Source organism: Anabrus simplex, chromosome 2 (assembly GCF_040414725.1).
Source record: "Anabrus simplex isolate iqAnaSimp1 chromosome 2, ASM4041472v1, whole genome shotgun sequence".
Lineage (NCBI taxonomy): Eukaryota > Metazoa > Arthropoda > Insecta > Orthoptera > Tettigoniidae > Anabrus > Anabrus simplex.
In genome coordinates this window covers 560,139,253-560,158,964 of record NC_090266.1, presented here as the reverse complement: position 1 = coordinate 560,158,964, position 19,712 = coordinate 560,139,253, and the positions used below count along the sequence as shown (strand labels likewise).

The 19,712-nt window shown below is 38.3% G+C and overlaps 1 protein-coding gene across 1 annotated transcript in view; it reads left to right on the top strand.

Annotated features, from left to right (window-relative positions):
* The window catches only part of LOC136864226 (lysine-specific demethylase 5A), an 843,789-nt gene that overhangs the window by 256,711 nt on the left and 567,366 nt on the right, over window positions 1-19,712 (top strand). Inside the window, exon 11 of the mRNA XM_067140948.2 lies at window positions 10,161-10,315. Within this exon, the coding sequence (XP_066997049.2) occupies window positions 10,161-10,315 (155 nt within the window). The remainder of the gene's footprint in view (window positions 1-10,160; window positions 10,316-19,712) is intronic.

The following is a 19,712-nucleotide window of genomic DNA, read 5'->3' as shown; positions in this document are numbered from 1 at the left end:
GCAGTCTTCAGTAAACAGAGACAAAGTTTCTTACAATGTTTTGATTTAGGCATAGATTCTTTGCACAGAAGACACTATGGAAATTCAGCAACATGCTTGTTGTGAAAGCGATATTACTATTCTGAACATGGCACAACTGACAATAAAGAAGAGTAGAGGCAACAAGAGATTTGCAGAGTCTTGTGAGGGAGAGAAAGGCTAGTTATGAGGGATATTAAACTGTATAAGGGACTAACATACCATTGCCTTTCATTGGTTTTCTCTTTTTCACAAATTTCAAAAAAGACAGTGTTGACGTGCATTTTTGTTTTCAAAATTATTGGCAGGATTGTAATGAGACTTAGTACCCTATTTCTATGTTACATAATGTAAATTTTGACCAGACGAATTTCTTGATATACTTATTATTATTTTGTATGTAAGTGGTATGAAGAGGAAAATTTTAAAACTCCTAACATCCGTCTAATAAACACACAAAAATTAGCATACATGGTAATAAAGTCAAAATTGACACCCAATTCAAGTAACTTGCAGAGAACAAACAACCTAAATAAAAAATGCCTCGATACAAATAATGACAGTCAAAAAAAAGCAATCAGAAGCACAAAAATTCAACTGGGATACTTACAGTTAAAAAAAAAAAGCCTATCAGTAAATGCAAAACTGAAACACTGCAACCCAATTATAATACCACAAGCCACACATATATAGCAGAAAAGCACTTCCATCTGAACGAACAATCAAAGATCGAAAGAAGAACAGAAAGAACCTGCATTAACAAAAGATATCAAAAAGATGGACAGTGGTGCATAGTGCCCAATGAAGTTGTGTACAAAGAGTTGGAACCCATTGATACTGTGCATAAGAGGAAACTAGGATTCTTTAGACACACGATGAAAATCCAAGATCTGACACTTCTGAAACTACTGGTACCGGGCGAGTTGGCCGTGCGCGTAGAGGCACGCGGCTGTGAGCTTGCATCCGGGAGATAGTAGGTTCGAATCCCACTATCGGCAGCCCTGAAGATGGTTTTCCGTGGTTTTCCATTTTCACTCCAGGCAAATGCTGGGGCTGTACCTTAATTAAGGCCATGGCCGCTTCCTTCCAACTCCTAGGCCTTTCCTATCCCATCGTCGCCATAAGACCTATCTGTGTCGGTGCGACGTAAAGCCCCTAGCAAAAAAAAGAAACTACTGGTGCAGAATAATCTCAACTCAGAAAGTACTACAACAGAATGAAGATACCACACATAAGATAAAATCAAACAAAAAATCCAGGAGACACACAACTGCTTCACACTTATAACACACATTTTCAACATCAGAAAGGACATGAAGATAGGAACATATAAAAAAATGTGGTGGGAGGACTGCAAGGCCCAAACAGTCCCTTCAAATAGACTTGGATAATCGACCGATTAAAGTGATCCTTTGCACTCATAAAAGTAAAAGAAGGAAAAAGCATAAAGACACTGCGCGAGTCCTTATGCCCTAAAAAGTGTGTGTAAAAACTGTAAGTGGTGTCTCTCTGGATTTAAAAAAATGTTTCCTCATGGTCCAATAGGTAAAAAAAATCCTTACATTTTCTCAAAAGGTTATTGTGTCAACAAGAAATAGGGGTATCACCAGCAATATCACTGAAACTTTTTAAAAATGTGTATGCATATTTTCATTGCCTGTGTGAAATATTCCATGTTTTAAAATTTCACAACTATTCAGCCATCATTTTCCCTTAAAGGTAGTAAAATAATTTTTTAATGGAGTTACAAAGTTGTAAATTCAAGTGTCAGAAATAACTGTAAAAGAAAATTACTTCACACGCACGCACACGTGCACGCGCGCTCTCTCTCTCTCTCTCTCTCTCACACACACACACACACACATACACACCCACACCCACACCCCAAATGCTTCAGTTTTTAAAAATATTACTGCAATAAAACAAATTGGATTTCAAGAACATAATAAAAATATTAACTGAATTCATACTAATCTAACCAGGCTTACTTAAGATATTCTCACCTAACCAAGTGAATATTTGTAGCTAAGTTACAAATAAAAATTTCAACTTGATCCCTTCGTTAAATGATAACCCCTAACAACATTTTGAGATAGAATGTTCAAAAATGAAACTTTCACCACTGTATAGTCTACATCACTGTGTAACAGAGTCCCTGGTAAAATAATCTTTAAATTTATCTCTTGAGGCATTCACATTTCCTTAAGCATTATAGTCATCTGTGTCATTTAAGTGTTTGAAGATTTCTGGATCTTGCACAAGTTCATCGCACCCTACCCCATCTCTGTCCAGTATCACGTTATGCAGGACACAGGTTGGTAGAAAACATTGATGAGGGGTCAATTATTGCACAAAGGCAAGTGTATGATTACGTTTTGTACTATGGTGGTGTCAGTGCCTACCAATTAATCTTAGAATGTTGTTATTGGTGAGATGTGCTCATAAGAAATACCAGGATTACTTGGAGAAGACATGCATGAAGGTCAAAGAAGAGGACAGAAAAAAGCTGAGAAACTAAGAATAAGTGATGAAATAAGAAAGTTGGAAGACGAAAAAAAAATGTTAAAAGAATGCAGTGGCAAGGATGTGAAGCCAGAATTGAAGAAAAAGTACGCGTACTTGAAACCATCAAGGGTTATAAATTTCATTTTTGATTGATCCGTATTGAACTGGGATTACGTATAATTTATTCTTATAAAATTTTTCCACCTATTCAATAAATTCTTTTTGCAATGCATATATTTACATTACATTAAGTCGCTTGGGACTAGTTGGGACCCTACTCGGGGTCATCAGCCATAATCATATAAATACATGTTTTAGTAGAAATATCCTAAAACAATACGTATTCTATTAATGAATTTGGTTATGGCCCAAGTAGGGTCTTAATGAAATGTAAATATATCCATTGGAAAAAGAATGTATTGACTAGGTGAAATTTTTTTATAAGAATAAATTATACTTGAAACTAGAAAAAAATTACGGGTAAATTTGTTGTTGTGCTGCATTGTTTTGTTTTTTTGTTTTTACATTATTTCAAACATTGTGTGTTCATTCGTAATTTTAATGTATGTATGTTGGGTATTCAGCCCGAAGGCTTGTTTGATCCTCTACAGCTCCACCAACAGCTGTCATAGATAGCGTAGGTGTCACTGAAGAGGCATACTAGGGTAGTGAGGAGTGAGGTAGTTTCCCGTCGCTTTCCTCACCGAGCCAGAAGTTGCTACTGCATATCAGTCTGTCAAGTCCACAGAAATGCATGCACCAACCGACCCTATGAGCGATATTTTCACACCATTCATAACAGGGACTGGCTGCATAAGGAATGGCATTACTGGCATCGCTCATACCTCGGTCACTTTCATATTGTCAAAGCCAAGAATGAGACTGAGACAGGTCAATGAAAGTAACAAATTTACTCTAGCCCATACCAGAAGACTTAGTGTGCTGTAAACACTACATCCTGCCAGCAAAGGCATGTAATTTTAATAGTAATACTTTTATTATTCATGTATAAATAAAATGTATTAACATTCATTATTTTCTGACAGCTCATTATTATTACGGGGTTACCCATGGAACAGCAGAGGTGAAAGAAGGTGCGGGCTGGAATGGGTCTAACTACAAAACCGAGAAATGAATTAAAATTTCATTAAAGGTTATATTTTCAAAACAGCCAAGCTTAACAGATTTGATATAGGATTTGAACATACAACAAATAACAAGAACTTAACAAATCAGGTACAAGACCAGGAAATCCAAGATATAGAGATATTTTAACGATCTGGGCTTCGAGCCGCACCTTTTACAATTCCTGAGCTCTCAGCTCACAACCACATATTACCAAAGGGCAGAAAACCCTTTCATTCAAGGAGCACTTGCTCCCTACTTTTAACCTCGAGCCTCCCAGAGGCACTTTTCAAACACAAGAAAGAGCTGACCCGCTCTCAATTTTTCAAGCCTATTAAAGGCAATACCAGACTTTTACACATGATTGCCATCAAGGCACAACTTAAAATTAAACAGGGGTATCTTGTACCCAATCTACTGGGCCTTCGTTGAAAAATAATAGGATAAGTAAATGGCCCAAAATACAAAGCAGAATGGAGGCGTGTACTTGCACTCCTACACGAACACTTGTTAAAACCTAAGGGGCACTAGGCCGATTAAACAGGGGCTATTCCCACACTAGGGAGGTGACTCGTATAAGAAAATTTTAATACATTACTCAATACTCAATCAATACTGATCTGCATTTAGGGCAGTCGCCCAGGTGGCAGATTCCCTATCTGTTTCTTTCCTGGCCTTTTCCGAAATGATTTCAAAGAAATTGGAAATTTATTGAACATCTCCCTTGGTAAGTTATTCCAATCCCTAACTCCCCTTCCTATAAATGAATATTTGCCCGAGTTTGTCCTCTTGAATTCCAACTTTATCTTCATATCGTGATCTTTCCTACTTTTATAAACGCCATTCAAACCTATTCGTCTACTAATGTCACTCCACGCCATCTCTCTGCTGACAGCTCGGAACATACCACTTATAATACCAATATAAATGGTCCGTTATTGGACATTATAAATTTTCCAGCTAGCTCATTCTTGGTTGCCAGCGTTTCGCCCTCGTGTGCTAGGGTGGGCTCATCAGTTGGTACCTAGCACACCTACCAATACGCTGGCTAGTGCATACCGTGGAGGCCACTGCGTAGGCTAACTGGAGCCACCGGCAGTGCCAATGCACTAAGAGACTTTGTCTCATCACGAAAAATTGATGCCTGCTTGGCCATCAGATGATATAGATGTTGATTCCCATAGGGAATCTGAAATATTTGTCCTGAATGAGCAAATTTATAATACCAATATAAATGGTCCGTTATTGGACATTATAAATTTTCCAGCTAGCTCATTCTTGGTTGCCAGCGTTTCGCCCTCGTGTGCTAGGGTGGGCTCATCAGTTGGTACCTAGCACACCTACCAATACGCTGGCTAGTGCATACCGTGGAGGCCACTGCGTAGGCTAACTGGAGCCACCGGCAGTGCCAATGCACTAAGAGACTTTGTCTCATCACGAAAAATTGATGCCTGCTTGGCCATCAGATGATATAGATGTTGATTCCCATAGGGAATCTGAAATATTTGTCCTGAATGAGCAAATTTATAATACCAATATAAATGGTCCGTTATTGGACATTATAAATTTTCCAGCTAGCTCATTCTTGGTTGCCAGCGTTTCGCCCTCGTGTGCTAGGGTGGGCTCATCAGTTGGTACCTAGCACACCTACCAATACGCTGGCTAGTGCATACCGTGGAGGCCTATGGGAATCAACATCTATATCATCTGATGGCCAAGCAGGCATCAATTTTTCGTGATGAGACAAAGTCTCTTAGTGCATTGGCACTGCCGGTGGCTCCAGTTAGCCTACGCAGTGGCCTCCACGGTATGCACTAGCCAGCGTATTGGTAGGTGTGCTAGGTACCAACTGATGAGCCCACCCTAGCACACGAGGGCGAAACGCTGGCAACCAAGAATGAGCTAGCTGGAAAATTTATAATGTCCAATAACGGACCATTTATATTGGTATTATAAATTTGCTCATTCAGGACAAATATTTCAGATTCCCTATGGGAATCAACATCTATATCATCTGATGGCCAAGCAGGCATCAATTTTTCGTGATGAGACAAAGTCTCTTAGTGCATTGGCACTGCCGGTGGCTCCAGTTAGCCTACGCAGTGGCCTCCACGGTATGCACTAGCCAGCGTATTGGTAGGTGTGCTAGGTACCAACTGATGAGCCCACCCTAGCACACGAGGGCGAAACGCTGGCAACCAAGAATGAGCTAGCTGGAAAATTTATAATGTCCAATAACGGACCATTTATATTGGTATTATAAATTTGCTCATTCAGGACAAATATTTCAGATTCCCTATGGGAATCAACATCTATAACATACCACTTAGTCGAGCAGCTCTTCTTCTTTCTCTCAATTCTTCCCAACCCAAACATTGCAACATTTTTGTAACGCTACTCTTTTGTCGGAAATCACCCAGAACAAATCGAGCTGCTTTTCTTTGGATTTTTTCCAGTTCTTGAATCAGGTAATCCTGGTGAGGGTCCCATACACTGGAACCATACTCTAGTTGGGGTCTTACCAGAGACTTATATGCACTCTCCTTTACATCCTTACTACAACCCCTAAACACCCTCATAACCATGTGTAGAGATCGGTACCCTTTATTTACAATCCCATTTATGTGATTACCCCAGTGAAGATCTTTCCTTATATTAACACCTAGATACTTACAATGATCCCCAAATGGAACTTTCACCCCATCAGAGTAGAAAATCGGTTATGAAAACGTAGTCACCTCAAATCAAAATGAAGGGGAGCTTGAGAGGGTAAAGCACTCTCTATCTCCGATTTACAGTTAAAGTAATAAGAAAAGTTTGCATAAGCCGGCACTAAGTTACATTTTTAGGCAGGTAGGTTACATTGAAAAGGTTTCGGACCTTCCCCGAGGGTTAACCTGCTGAGCTAGCAAGAAATAAAGATGTTAAAAGGCCATTACCTTTGTTGAAGAGCTGCTGCCCAAAGGAAGAGGCGCTACCCGCCCCCTGCTATACTTCCATACACTAAGCTAGATGTTGTTGAAGTGGCAGAGAGCCAGGAAAATCAGCAGTTTTTATGCTCTCGGGGAAAATTCGAGACCTTTCATGAATAATTAACACACACCCAGTCGTTTATTGGGTAGCTTACAGTTACACATCAAAATTGAAGAAAGATACAATTGGCTGAAAATTAATGACAGAAATTACTGATTGGCTAACTTCAAAACTGGCGGAAAGAAAAGATTTATATTGCCAACCCACAAATGAAAGAACGAAATTTAGTAAGGAACAAACTTATAAATACAAAATTTCTTCAAATAAAGTTCTACCCCTTCGCACCAGGGTGCATGGTCATAGTTTTTGTAGAGACATCTATCAAAGAATGACCACACTTCTTGATAATTAGTAAACAAAAGCAGTTCGAAATTAACACAATGACATCTTCTGAGAAACTTTTAAGATAATTCAGTTTTTAAGGTTCCGCGTTTCTGCTGTAGGGGAGTACTTTAAGGCGGAAAATTCAAAAGTGCGGTGTAGAGGTGTGCCAACCGGTACAATTACAATTATTATTATTATTATTATTATTATTATTATTATTATTATTATTGTTGTTGTTGTTGTTGTACTTTACGTTTTTGTGTTAAAGTGTTATAAAAACCTCAGTCGTTTTATTTGCACACGTTACATTAAAAATGTTTGTGTCATTTCTCACTTATAATGACTTGTACAGCGAGCGTGCTTTCCAGCTGAGCTCAAGGTCATGAATAACCGTAATTTCTGAAGTTTTGATGATGTTTTTTTCTTTCCAATTTGATTGTGATTAGTGACTGGCTGAATTGAATATAAAGCATTCGAGAACTTTTGAGAATTGATACTTACATTCCAAACCATATTCTCTAGTTCAACATAACCTATAAAAGTCGATGCAGGCCTAATTTACGCGGTACAAGATTTCTAGGAGCTATGAACAGTATGTCCTATACCGGTGACCAAATTACAATGGAAGAAAAAAAAAAAAGAAAAAAAAAAGGATAACACCATCATGTTGGGCGCTTTCTTATGTAATGTGCTTGATTGTGTTGGACTAGAGAATTAAAAACTACTTGTGGTCGATTGTTGTTTGGCTTGGCGTTATTAGATTTTTTGAAGTTTGGCCGATCAAAGTTGTGAACTGAAAGAAGTTTTCATGGGAAACTGATGAAGTTTCCTCGTTAAACCGGAATGTAAAGTTTCAAGATTTTTAACTCGCCAGTAATTAATGTTTGAAGCCAGTCCCGCGGTCTAACTTGCCTACCTCTCACCCGGAGTGCCTGGGTTCGATTCCTGGCCAGATCAGGCATTTTAACCTGGATACAAGGGCTGGTTCCAGGTCTACTCGGATACAATTACCTTTAATTAAGGAGCTATAGAATGGTGAGATGACAACTCCGGTCTAGAGAGCCAGGAAAAATGGTCGAGAGGGGTAGTCACACTGACCATGCGTCACCTCATAATCGGCAGGTCTTGGGGCTGGGCAACGGTTGCTTGGTAGGCAAAGGTCCATTGGGGCTGTGGTTTTGGTTTGGTTTGATTTGGTTTAGGAGGGTTTGTAAGATGTTAAAAATGTAATCTAGTGTCCTCATCCTAAGTTAGTGCATCTTTTCAGGCACACTCCCATTGGAGCTGAGCTGCATGTACCATTTCAACCACATATCAGCCCTCCTGCCTTTCTTAAATTTCTAGCAATACCGGGAATCGAACCCAGGCCCCCGAGGATGGCAGCTAGTATTACTAACCATTGTTTGTGAGATTATAATTATACCTATTTCATTTTTGTGATATTTAGCCAAATTGTTGATGGTTCATTCATTCCCGGATTTTCAGTTTTCCCATGTTGCCCGTTTTTTCCCTGTGGTCCCACCAAAAAGGGAGAATTGAGATTCCATTGTATTTCCTATTTGACTAATAAATATTGTGTACAGGTGTGTGTTGGACAGCTAATGGGGGTGGAGGAGGCTGTTAAAAATTATGCAAATGCCAAATTTTTGTCAGGAAAATACAATATTTTGTTCAGGGAAAGTCAGGGAAATTATTTTGACTTTCTGGCTGGGAACCGTGTTGTTAGAAATTTGGTAGGACATTTTAAAACATTTAGGAAGTGTTAGTGCAAAATTATGAAGTGTAGATATAGATATTGAACAAGTAGATGTACTGCACAACTTGGTTATTAAATTTCCAAATTTGATTTGTGGTGTGTTTGACTGCTGTGAAGAAGGGGTGGTGGAAGTGGCTTATAATATGAATCTGCTGTCATTCAGTCTATAAAGCATAAACTTAGAGGCAGATGAAGATAGGGTGAGTGAAGTTATAACAACTGGAAGAGCCAAGTTTAAATTTGGTACATTTTTATTATTCTCGACAAATTGAGAGCTGAGTTAAGATAAGACTACAAATGTATAAATTGTTGACTGACACTTTCATAATATTAGACTACTTCACTGAAATTTCTCCCAAGGTTATTTCCAAGCATGCAGAAAGACTGAGCATATGATTTAAAAGTGACTTGGAGCCATCTTTTCCAAGTGGCAAAGAGTGTATTCACTTTTCTGTTCATTTTATGATGTAGGGAAATAAGGGTACACTACTGAAGTGAGTAAATGTACACTGCAAGAATAGTTGCATACTGCATTTCCGAATGAAGACATTGTGCTTAGGATGTTTCTTGCACTGCAGTTACAGACTGTTCATCTGAATGCAATTCTCTGCTCTTAAAGGAGTTAAATCATACCCTCTTCGTTCAACTACGAGCAATAAACAGTTCAACTCATTAGCGATTCTTCACATCAAAGGAGAACTTTTGACTGATGAGGCTGTTATGACGAGGACCTAATTAACGAATTTGTCAACTTCAAAGGAAGGCGAAAGACTTTGTGAATGGCGAAACAGTGTTTAAAATAAAGGATTTTGAAATTTAATTCTAGAGATAAATTGTCAGATTTTCTTCTGTAGTACTAATAACTGTTTCTTTTGGAATCAACCCCTAATCATATAATTGACAATCACAGAGACATGTCAGTTAATAGAACCAATGTTGGTCGCTTGAGGGTGGGGCTGCGGCCTTAACTACCTAGGAGCACAAATAACCTGACTGCCCCTGTACTTGGATCCACATTTTCTCTAACAGACAAGAAGTCCCACTGTGCCGTAGGCATCAGTACTTCACTCGGGATGTTACTGATAATGTTTGTCATAGTTATATTCCATTGTTAGGCTGTCAAGCATTTATTTTCCTTTTAGTGGGTTCGGGTCGTACTGAGATCAGTGGCATTTGCAGGTGCTAAAAATTACATCTCTTTGACACTTGCAATGTAAAAGAACTCCTATAGGAGAAAATTCTTGACAACCTGGACTCCCTTAATTTGTGTAGCAGTTCAAGGAACATTAAACAAATATTAATTAATTGTTTTGCTTACAACTTTGTCAGTTGTGTAATTTTGTAAGTGTGTCACCAAATGTCTTTGAATAACACTATTATCTGCTTGTTGACTTGCTAGGGGTGAACCGAAAACTTGGTACGGAGTTCCAGGTGGTAAAGCAGAATGCTTTGAAGCAGCAATGAAGAAAGCTGCTCCAGAACTGTTTGAGTCTCAACCTGATTTACTCCATCAGCTGGTGACAATAATGAATCCCAACATATTAATGAATGAAGGTAAGCTCCCAGGTATTCAACATTGTACATTTTATAAGTTACTTATTAGGCTAGTCAATACCATAGGAAAATAATATTTTATTCATCATACTTGTTTTATCCCCCTAATACGTTTGCTACCGACTTTTTCTTTCGATGAATAACTAGATGGTCATATGTGGACATTGACTGTTGTTACATGGAAGTGTACAGTATTTTTTATTGTGCATAGAGCCATTAACCCCTTCGGTGGGCGAAGTGGCGAGATCCGCGGCTACAAGTCGCTTGTTCGGTGGGGACCGCAGATATATCCGCCGATTCGAATTATATTTTTTTTCTCAGTTGCCTGCCTGCAGAGGTTTATTTCCTTTTTAGCAGCGTATTCTGGATGAGTCTGCCCTCTGATGTGAATTTTTTCAATGATGTTATCACTTTACAAAAGAAAATATTTATAAAATCCTCCTATCAATACAATTCAAGTCATCTGTTAGATGAAGCAAAGTCTATACATGTTTCAGCCTAATCTCAAGGCCATCTTCAGTAGTAAAACAATGATTACATAATATACAAACAAATTAAAAAACGTAATGATGTGAAGTGACAGTGATCATGATTAGTGAGTTAAAAACACATTGAGGTGCAAAGTCCTCTCATCTAATAGATCTTGCTGACTGTTAAATAAAACACTATGCTGAGGAGTGTAGTGAGACCATCAATACTACGAATAAAACGTGTAACATTTGTAACTAAAAGTTGTCGTCTCGAATGGAGATAACCTTGTCGGTCTCAAGTCACATTGACAACTAAGCCTGTGTGTGGCTTACTGTGTATCTGTGTTGATTTAACAGTCAGCAAGATCTATTAGACGAGAGGACTTTGCACCTCAATGTGTTTTTAACTCACTAATCATGATCACTGTCACTTCACATCATTACGTTTTTTAATTTGTTTGTATATTATGTAATCATTGTTTTACTACTGAAGATGGCCTTGAGATTAGGCTGAAACATGTATAGACTTTGCTTCATCTAACAGATGACTTGAATTGTATTGATAGGAGGATTTTATAAATATTTTCTTTTGTAAAGTGATAACCGTCAATACGGAATGAGATTCATAACTTGCAATGATGTTATCCCAATACAAATGTGTCATCCACGAGTTGCAACATAAAGAACACAGCTGAGTCCGGGCAAGAACGACCTAAGGCCTAATAGCTCCGCGCTGAATCTTTAGCTCATCGCCTAATCGTCCCTTGGATGTAATAATATTGCTGTAGAAGGGATTTCTAGAGATTATGACACGGAACAGACTTCTCTGATGACATTTTAGAACTGTGACCTGATTTATTATCCCCAGTCTTGAGTTCATCCTTCACGGCTGGAGTGTGTGTTTATCGCGAGTTACACAGCATTTTATTATCGTACGCATACGTAATACAGTCCTATTTCATGTTTTCCGGCCAAACTGCTAAGACCAGGGTTCTATTCGATCGTTTTTCTTACATTTTTTCCGCTAAAATATCTATAACGAATTACCGGCCCCCACTGTTAGAGGAAGACGATTTACGGGTCATGATAAACAAAATGTTGGAATTTAGTGGGGAGAATTGTGATATTATGAAGCAAGTTCTGCCGAAGGGGAAATCGTAAGTGACAGGAATTTACCTGGAAAAAGTACTGCAAGCTCGAATATATAGGGTTTGGACGTAGCTGATGCGAATGTTCAGCGGTCGCAAAAGAGATAACGTGTTCAATTCCAGTTCAAGTAGCGATCATGACAGTGACAGTTGTGACGATAATACTGATTACAATCCAACCATTGCAAGTTCTTCGTCAACTTATACTGAAAATGGACAAAGAAATTCTCGCTTTGATCCAAATTTCCATCGTGATGTAAAAAGAGTGTTTTTAGGGAAAACAAAACTGAGCGAAATATTGTAATTCCTTTCTTATGACGAGATATGCCAGAACATAGCTGAACAGACAAAAGATGCCGAGCAGGAAATCGCACATAAATCCCAGTTTAGTAAGACGAAAGGAAGGAATCGAGATCAAGACCGTGTCCGGACAAATAAGGACGAAATAAAGCTTATTATGGCCATAATGTTGCTGCAGGGGATTGTAGAGAAACCTAAATTAGGACACTATTTATCTCAATCGCTTGTTCACTACGCCTACTTTCTATGAACTGATGACACAGAAGAGACCTTTTTATCGCCAGATTGAGTGGCCTGGTCAGCCTCCTGACCCCAACTTGGCAGGTTCGATTCTGGCTCAGATCGGTGGTATTTGAAGGTGCTCAAATACGTTGGCCTCCTGGCATGCAAAAGAACTCCTGCGGGACTAAATTCTGGCACCTCAGTGTCTCCGAAAACCATAAAAGTAGTTAGTGGGACCTGAAGCCAATAACATTATTATTATTATTATTATTATTATTATTATTATTATTATTATTATTATATTATTTTCTTCCACAGCTTTTTACATATCTCTGGCAATGAGGTGAATAATGCACAACTTCCTCCCAAAGTATACGAGATAAATCCAATATTTGACCACCTGTTAGCAACATTTTCGGAAGCTTATAACCCTGATGGCAAAATGTCAATTGATGACAACCTCTTTCTATGGAAAGGGTGGCTAGGGTGGAAAGTTTACATAACAAGAAAACGATCGCGTTTCGGAATGGAATTATATAAATTATGCTAAGGCGAGACAGGTTATATAACATGACCTGCTTCCATTTGTATCATAATGAACAGCTGTAAAAATCATAACACTGTGAAGACTGTAAATACTGTAAATATTACCTGTATTGTAGTGTAATATAGTCCATTTATGTCACTTATGAATTGTAGGGAGGCCCTCTAAAGCGCTTTCAACATAACAGAAAAATTCGTGAGTATTATAATTTATTCCACTGTACATCTTTTAAGTACATGTAAACCTTGTAAATCTACAATTTACATATACAGACAGATTTATTTACAGGCAGAGATTGATAGTAAACTACCTAAAATATTCAGGTGAAAGTTACTGTATAAACAAAAACCAGAGTTTTGCTATTAGGAAGAAGCAATCTCGATTTCACTGTGTGAAAGCACTTAGTACGTTTTTGCACAAAGTATTGAAAAATTAAAATAATTGAATTTTTCAACAATGAAATACATTATATTCAAGTAAATATTTCTCTTTTGGCCCTTCAGTAGATCATTTTAGTCTAAGATTGTTTTTAATCAAGTAATTAAATATTTTCTTCAATCAGGGAAATCGCTCCCCACCTGGGAGTGAGCTAGTGTGAACCGAGCTCCCCGCTTAAGGGGTTAAGACAAATAAGAATGGAATTTAACAAATTTATCAAATGGAAGAATATTATGAATATCAGGAAAGACTAATTAATAAAATATTTCAGACCGAGCGAATTGGCAGTGTGGTAAGGGACTCATATCTTCTGAGCTTACGTTCAGGATATAGTGAGTTCAAACCCCACTGTTGGCAGCCCTGAAGATGGTTTTCAGTGTTTTCGCATTTTCACACCAGGCAAATGCTGTGGCTGTACCTTAATTAAGGCCACTGCTGCTTCCTTCCCTCTCCTAGCCCTTTCCTGTCCCATCATCACCGTAAGACAGATCTGGTTGCTGCGACATGAAGCCAATTCTAAAAAAAAAAAGTTTCAGTAGAAAGTATCATTCAGAAAGTCGGTATGAAAAAGAACATTGAAAATCTCATCATCATTAAACAGATGATGTGCATTTTCTCACCTGATTTGTACTAGTTGTTAAATTGATGTAGAAGTACAATTATCATGTATAACATGTGTGAACATTCATTATTTGCAATTAACATTTTTTTAAAAAGCTGTAAATATAAAGTTGATGTTTAAAGATACCCTCTGTGAAGATGAAATACAAATTCCTCTTGATAAAATTTGTCAGGAAAGCCCACACAATTGTCATTTGATCAGGAAATGTATTGAAATCCCCCCCATAATGCTTATCTGCATCTTTTCAGTGTAAAGCAAAATTGTAAAATTTAATGCTTTCTAAAATTTCAAGCAGCTTATGGATTTCTAATAATTCTCTGATACAATAACAGTCATGCTAAGATCTCATTCCTGTATGATACCTATATGCTTCCTTGATCAAATGGCATGATTGTGTGGGCTTTCCTGACAAATTTTATCAGGGCTGTAGCTCAATGTCATGGGCTCTTCTTTCCCACCCCTTTTCTCTCCCATCCTCACTGTAATACCTGTCTGTGTCATTGTGAAGTTAAGCAAATTGTAAAATGTAGTTTTTATGCTTTTTTTTACTTTGTGATTGAGGGCCTGCTATGTGTGCAATAAGGTCATTTTTTTATGGTTTTTGATGTCAAGAAAAGTGACATTGATGGAAGATCTGTAATTACATACAGTGCTGTGAGTGATGGCAGAGTTTGGGCTGACCTGTCTGTAATCACAGGTGATGTGCATATGTTGGATGTCAGAATTAGTGAAAACGGACAGTTTCCCCTTTTTTTTGTTTTTTAAATGATCTGCTTTATGTCACACCAACACAGATAGGTCTTACAGTGATGATGGGATAGGAAAGGGCTAGGAGTGGGAAGGAAGTGGCCATGGCCTTAATTAAGGTACAGCCCCAGCATTCGGCTGGTGTGAAAATGGGAAACCATGGATAGCCATTTTCAGGGCGGCCGACAGTGGGGTTCGAACCCACTACCTCCCGGATGCAAGCCCACAGTGTTAATTGCACCTCTGACAGTTTCGAGTTTTATTCTCAATCAAATTTTCCTGGATTTTCCGCACTAATGGATTCAAGTAGCAATTAGTGGAGTGGTGACTCACATCATTGCCAAAAACAGGGATGTTTAAATGGACGTTTTGTAATTGCAAATGAATGGTGACCATATTTTAGGACAGCCACTTGTTTGCTGCTGCCGCTGGGGTGAACTATGTATTGTCAGACTTAAGAGGGACTTGACCATGCAATGCAGACTAAATCGTGATGCTTCCGTCTTTTGGAATTTTTTTGCTTGATGATAATGCGAGGCCCTACACTACTCATTAAATGCAAGCTCTTATCAGATCCTTTGGCTTGCAATAATTGAATCATCTAACCACGTCTTCCCCACCACCCTACAACTCTAACCTTACACTTGATGACTACCATTATCTTGCATCTGAAAAGATTTTTTGCCAGGAAGCAATTACTTTCCAATAACAAAGGGAAAATGATGGTTCAGGAATGGCTTTCCTCGTTAGTGGCGGACTTGTATGATGATGATCTGCCAAAACTTATTACATACTATGACAAATCCTTAAATAACAAGGGGAATTATATGGAAAAGTAGTTGTAGGTATTGTAATAGTGGTGTGATAGATAAACACACAGAATAATGGTAGCATTTATTCTAAGAATTATCATCACTAATTGCTATACAGTTACACAACCTCTCTGTTCCCACAGCTCAGTCACATTAGCACTGAAAAACAATTACACTACACACCCCACTCAGTAATACAATCCACAATGCATGCGCAACACAGTCACAAAAGTCTGAATGCCGTACCAGATTCACACTCAAACAGCGGTCTTCTATCTTTGGTCTCACGTCGCTCAGCTGCACTATTCGTATTTGCTGTCTGTTCGTTTACAACAGCACTCACTCCACAGCAACACTGACACTCACAGATCCAAACCTTCCCACTTGCTGGAGAACACTCCACGGTAGCAATCGTTCACTGTATGACCTCACACTGAACTGTCTCAATCTCATCCGGCCTGTCATTTGTAGGGAGGCTGGCCCCTCCAGATGCTTTGCAGGAGTGGAAGCCCGTGGGAACCTCTCGAAGTCTGATCGTCTGTTAAACTTTCCTTGTTGTTTCTACACTGCCAAGAGATATCTAGTGATGCAATGGCGTATGGCAGTAGTGGTGGTAGCAGCAGGGCAAGCTAATGCATGCCTGACTTGTGTCTGGCCGGTTGCCTGTAGTAGTGAGATGGCGGGGCCGTAATTTGGTGACTTCTCTCACGGTTGGAGCTAGCTAGCTGGCCCCCTCCCAAGGCCTTCTGTACAAAATGGTGGATACTGCCTAGTATGTAGAATCTGATAAATAAATTGCCCAAAAATATCCAGTACTTCATATTTTATTGCAGACTAGCTATCATACCTGTTTTCGACGAGTTGGCCATGGAGGTGGCTTTGGTAAATGGAAAAAAAGTACACGTGAGCTGGTCGTGAGAAATAGCCTCTCAGTTGCTGGCTATGAGTAGTTTGCACGTTATTCGCTCTTGTCCCACCTGCTACAGCTTTTGGTGCCTCTCTGAAGTTTCCCACGAATAGAATCATTATGTCCTCCATACCCCCTTCCCAGTCTTCCTAATGTCCTTCATCTCCAATCTAATTGTTCTATTGCCTTCTTATTTTCAATGGTGCCCTCATACCAAACACATTGCATAGTCATAGCCTGACCCATTTTGCTATTTCTTGAATGTTAACATTATTTTGTGTAACAGTATGAGGTTTAGGAAGTGGTAGGGCCTCATGAATTTTCTCTTTGTTATGAATTTTCAGTTACCGAAGTAGTAAGCAAATACATAAAGTGAGCTGATGTTTAACATCATCAGTAGATAAATATGTACAGTGGAATCTCGATTCTCCATTTTTGGAGGTATCACTCATAAAATATTTTAAAATACGGGAAAACAGAAAATCCAGAAACGGATTAAAACTATAGGTAATTTGCCTAAACATCACAATAATGACATGCAGTAACACCTCAGTCAGATGTTTCTGCAGGGTACAAGGAAAGAGAATGTTTTAAGCGAGAAAACGTACTACTGAATACACGAATAAACATATCCTACAGGGATATGTAAACACTTGGTATCTATTTTGTTGCGACATGCATGCTTTTTACATTGTGTATGTACAGGTACAGTGAAAAATATAGGTCATCCACCATTTCTAAAGATCAGATAAGAGCATTAGTAGGCATGAAGAAAGACAAGAGAACAAATACGATAACCTTTTCCACAAGGGCTTATTAAACAACAGACATAAAAGAAAACCAGACAACAAATATGAAAAGATGTGTACCGGGATCCATGGAAGTATCTGTGTATTATTTCTGAAACAACTGTCAGCTGAAGCCTTATATTTTGGACTGGTGGATTATTAAACATTGCTTTATGGTCACACTCTTTGACCGTGAATTATGTGGAGGTTAAACTTGGCCAAATGCGATAGAATGACTGTGACTGCCGTCTTGAATTCAACAGTGTTTCAATTTGCTTAGATTTTCGTAAATACAAAGACGCACACACGGGATGTTGTCAATTGTGTACACTATTTTATTTACAAATTACATACACATATACACCCACACTAATTAACTGTCATTTTGAACTGACTCGAAGAGGAAAAATATTTATAACAATAAGAAGAAGACCACATTAGCATGTGAACCAATTACCAAACAACTCCACTCCACTACCCACGACTGTCTCCTTATATACCCTGCCTGGCCAGGCTTCTAGAAGTGTACGACACAACTTGTTTTCTCGAGTCTTCAATAACCTATGTACAAATGGATCGAACATTCTATAAACCTCTAGTGAGAAAGGTGTGTTGTTCTGGAACCTTACCCTGTGTTGCACAACATTACATTGGACTTATACAGCATATTTACAGGTAATAATAAATTATATACTATTAATTACATGTTCTTACATTAAATAAAAGCGTATTAATGTACATACAGAACACGTATCGTAACATAACCTCACATGTTTTGTTAAAAAAAGCAAATCATACAATACACAAATAATAAATGATACAACCACGATTTATACCAAATAAAGTCTGTACATAACTACACAGATAATAATAATAATAATAATAATAATAATAATAATAATAATAATAATAATAATAATAATAATGCTAATAATGATAATAATAATAATAATACCGGGCGAGTTGGCCGTGCGCGTAGAGGCGCGCGGCTGTGAGCTTGCATCCGGGAGATAGTAGGTTCGAATCCCACTATCGGCAGCCCTGAAGATGGTTTTCCGTGGTTTTCCATTTTCACACCAGGCAAATGCTGGGGCTGTACCTTAATTAAGGCCACGGCCACTTCCTTCCAACTCCTAGGCCTTTCCCATCCCATTGTCGCCATAAGACCTATCTGTGTCGGTGCGACGTAAAGCCCTTAGCAAAAAAAAAAAAATATCAACCAAGCTTGATATTTTCACTATTTATCCATGGGTTTAGAGAATTATTTCCAAGTTATAGTAGTCACTTACACTCACATCAAGATCGCTTCAAAACTCGAAAGTGCGAGTTTCGATATGTCATGGGCAATTACAAGTAACTATAACAAAGACCACTATCTTATTGAAGCCACGGAGGCAAAAAATCCTTTATATGAGCTAACTCCAAAGTTATTAGGTATTGTGAATTCGAAACATAATACAATCCCGCAGACTTTTAGAACGTTTTGTACTAAAGCTCCCACTACATCTCCGAATGTTAGGCCCGCCAATCCTGCTCCTAACAGCCCTCTAACACCACCACCTGCGCTCAAGGACCCCCCCCCCCCCCCCCTTCTCCCCTCCGTGTCCTTCACCGCCTCAGCCACACCGTTATAATACTAGAAGTAGAAAGGTCAGTCAAGCTAGCGTTGCTGGAACAGCCCGACACACTTAACACATTACATGTCATAAACCTCATTTTAGGTCCGTATTGAAAAATTTCTAACAGTTCAACAACAATAAAGGTGTTTCAATTTATTCCACCTATTCAATACTTATATTTTCACTTATAGTTGTTACATAATTAAATTCTTAGTTACATGGGACATGTTTCGCCCTCAATTAAGGGCATCTTCAGCCTAAATACAATAATCAAAAATACAACTAAATTAAAAGTGGAAGTTAAATACAATCATCAAAAATACAACTAAAATAAAAAGTGGAAGTTAAAAGTTTAGTCTGTTATTAAAATTCGGAACAATAAAAATGTGAAAAATGATAAAATAAAAAGATGCTAATGGAAAACTGTCTTATGATGAAACTATAATCTTGTCGGAGACTAAAACTTCTATTAAAATTCTAATTAAAACAGTTCATATAAAATATTGGAAAATCAAAGTGGTAGTAATAAAAAGCCAACGACATGAGGGCGAGTACACAAGCATAAACTTGATTGTCATGAATACAATCTTTTCAAGGCCGCTGATGAAATTCGTAGCAAGTAAGGCAGAAGCGTCTATTGAAAAATTGTAAGAGGCCGTTAGCACCGGTAGGTAATAAAATGGCTGAATCCTTGCCAGAAAATGTCAACAGATGCAGAAATAAGTTTTCTGTAAGAGAAGGAAAAGAAGAAATAAGAAATTGAACGTAAGGAGAGAATTC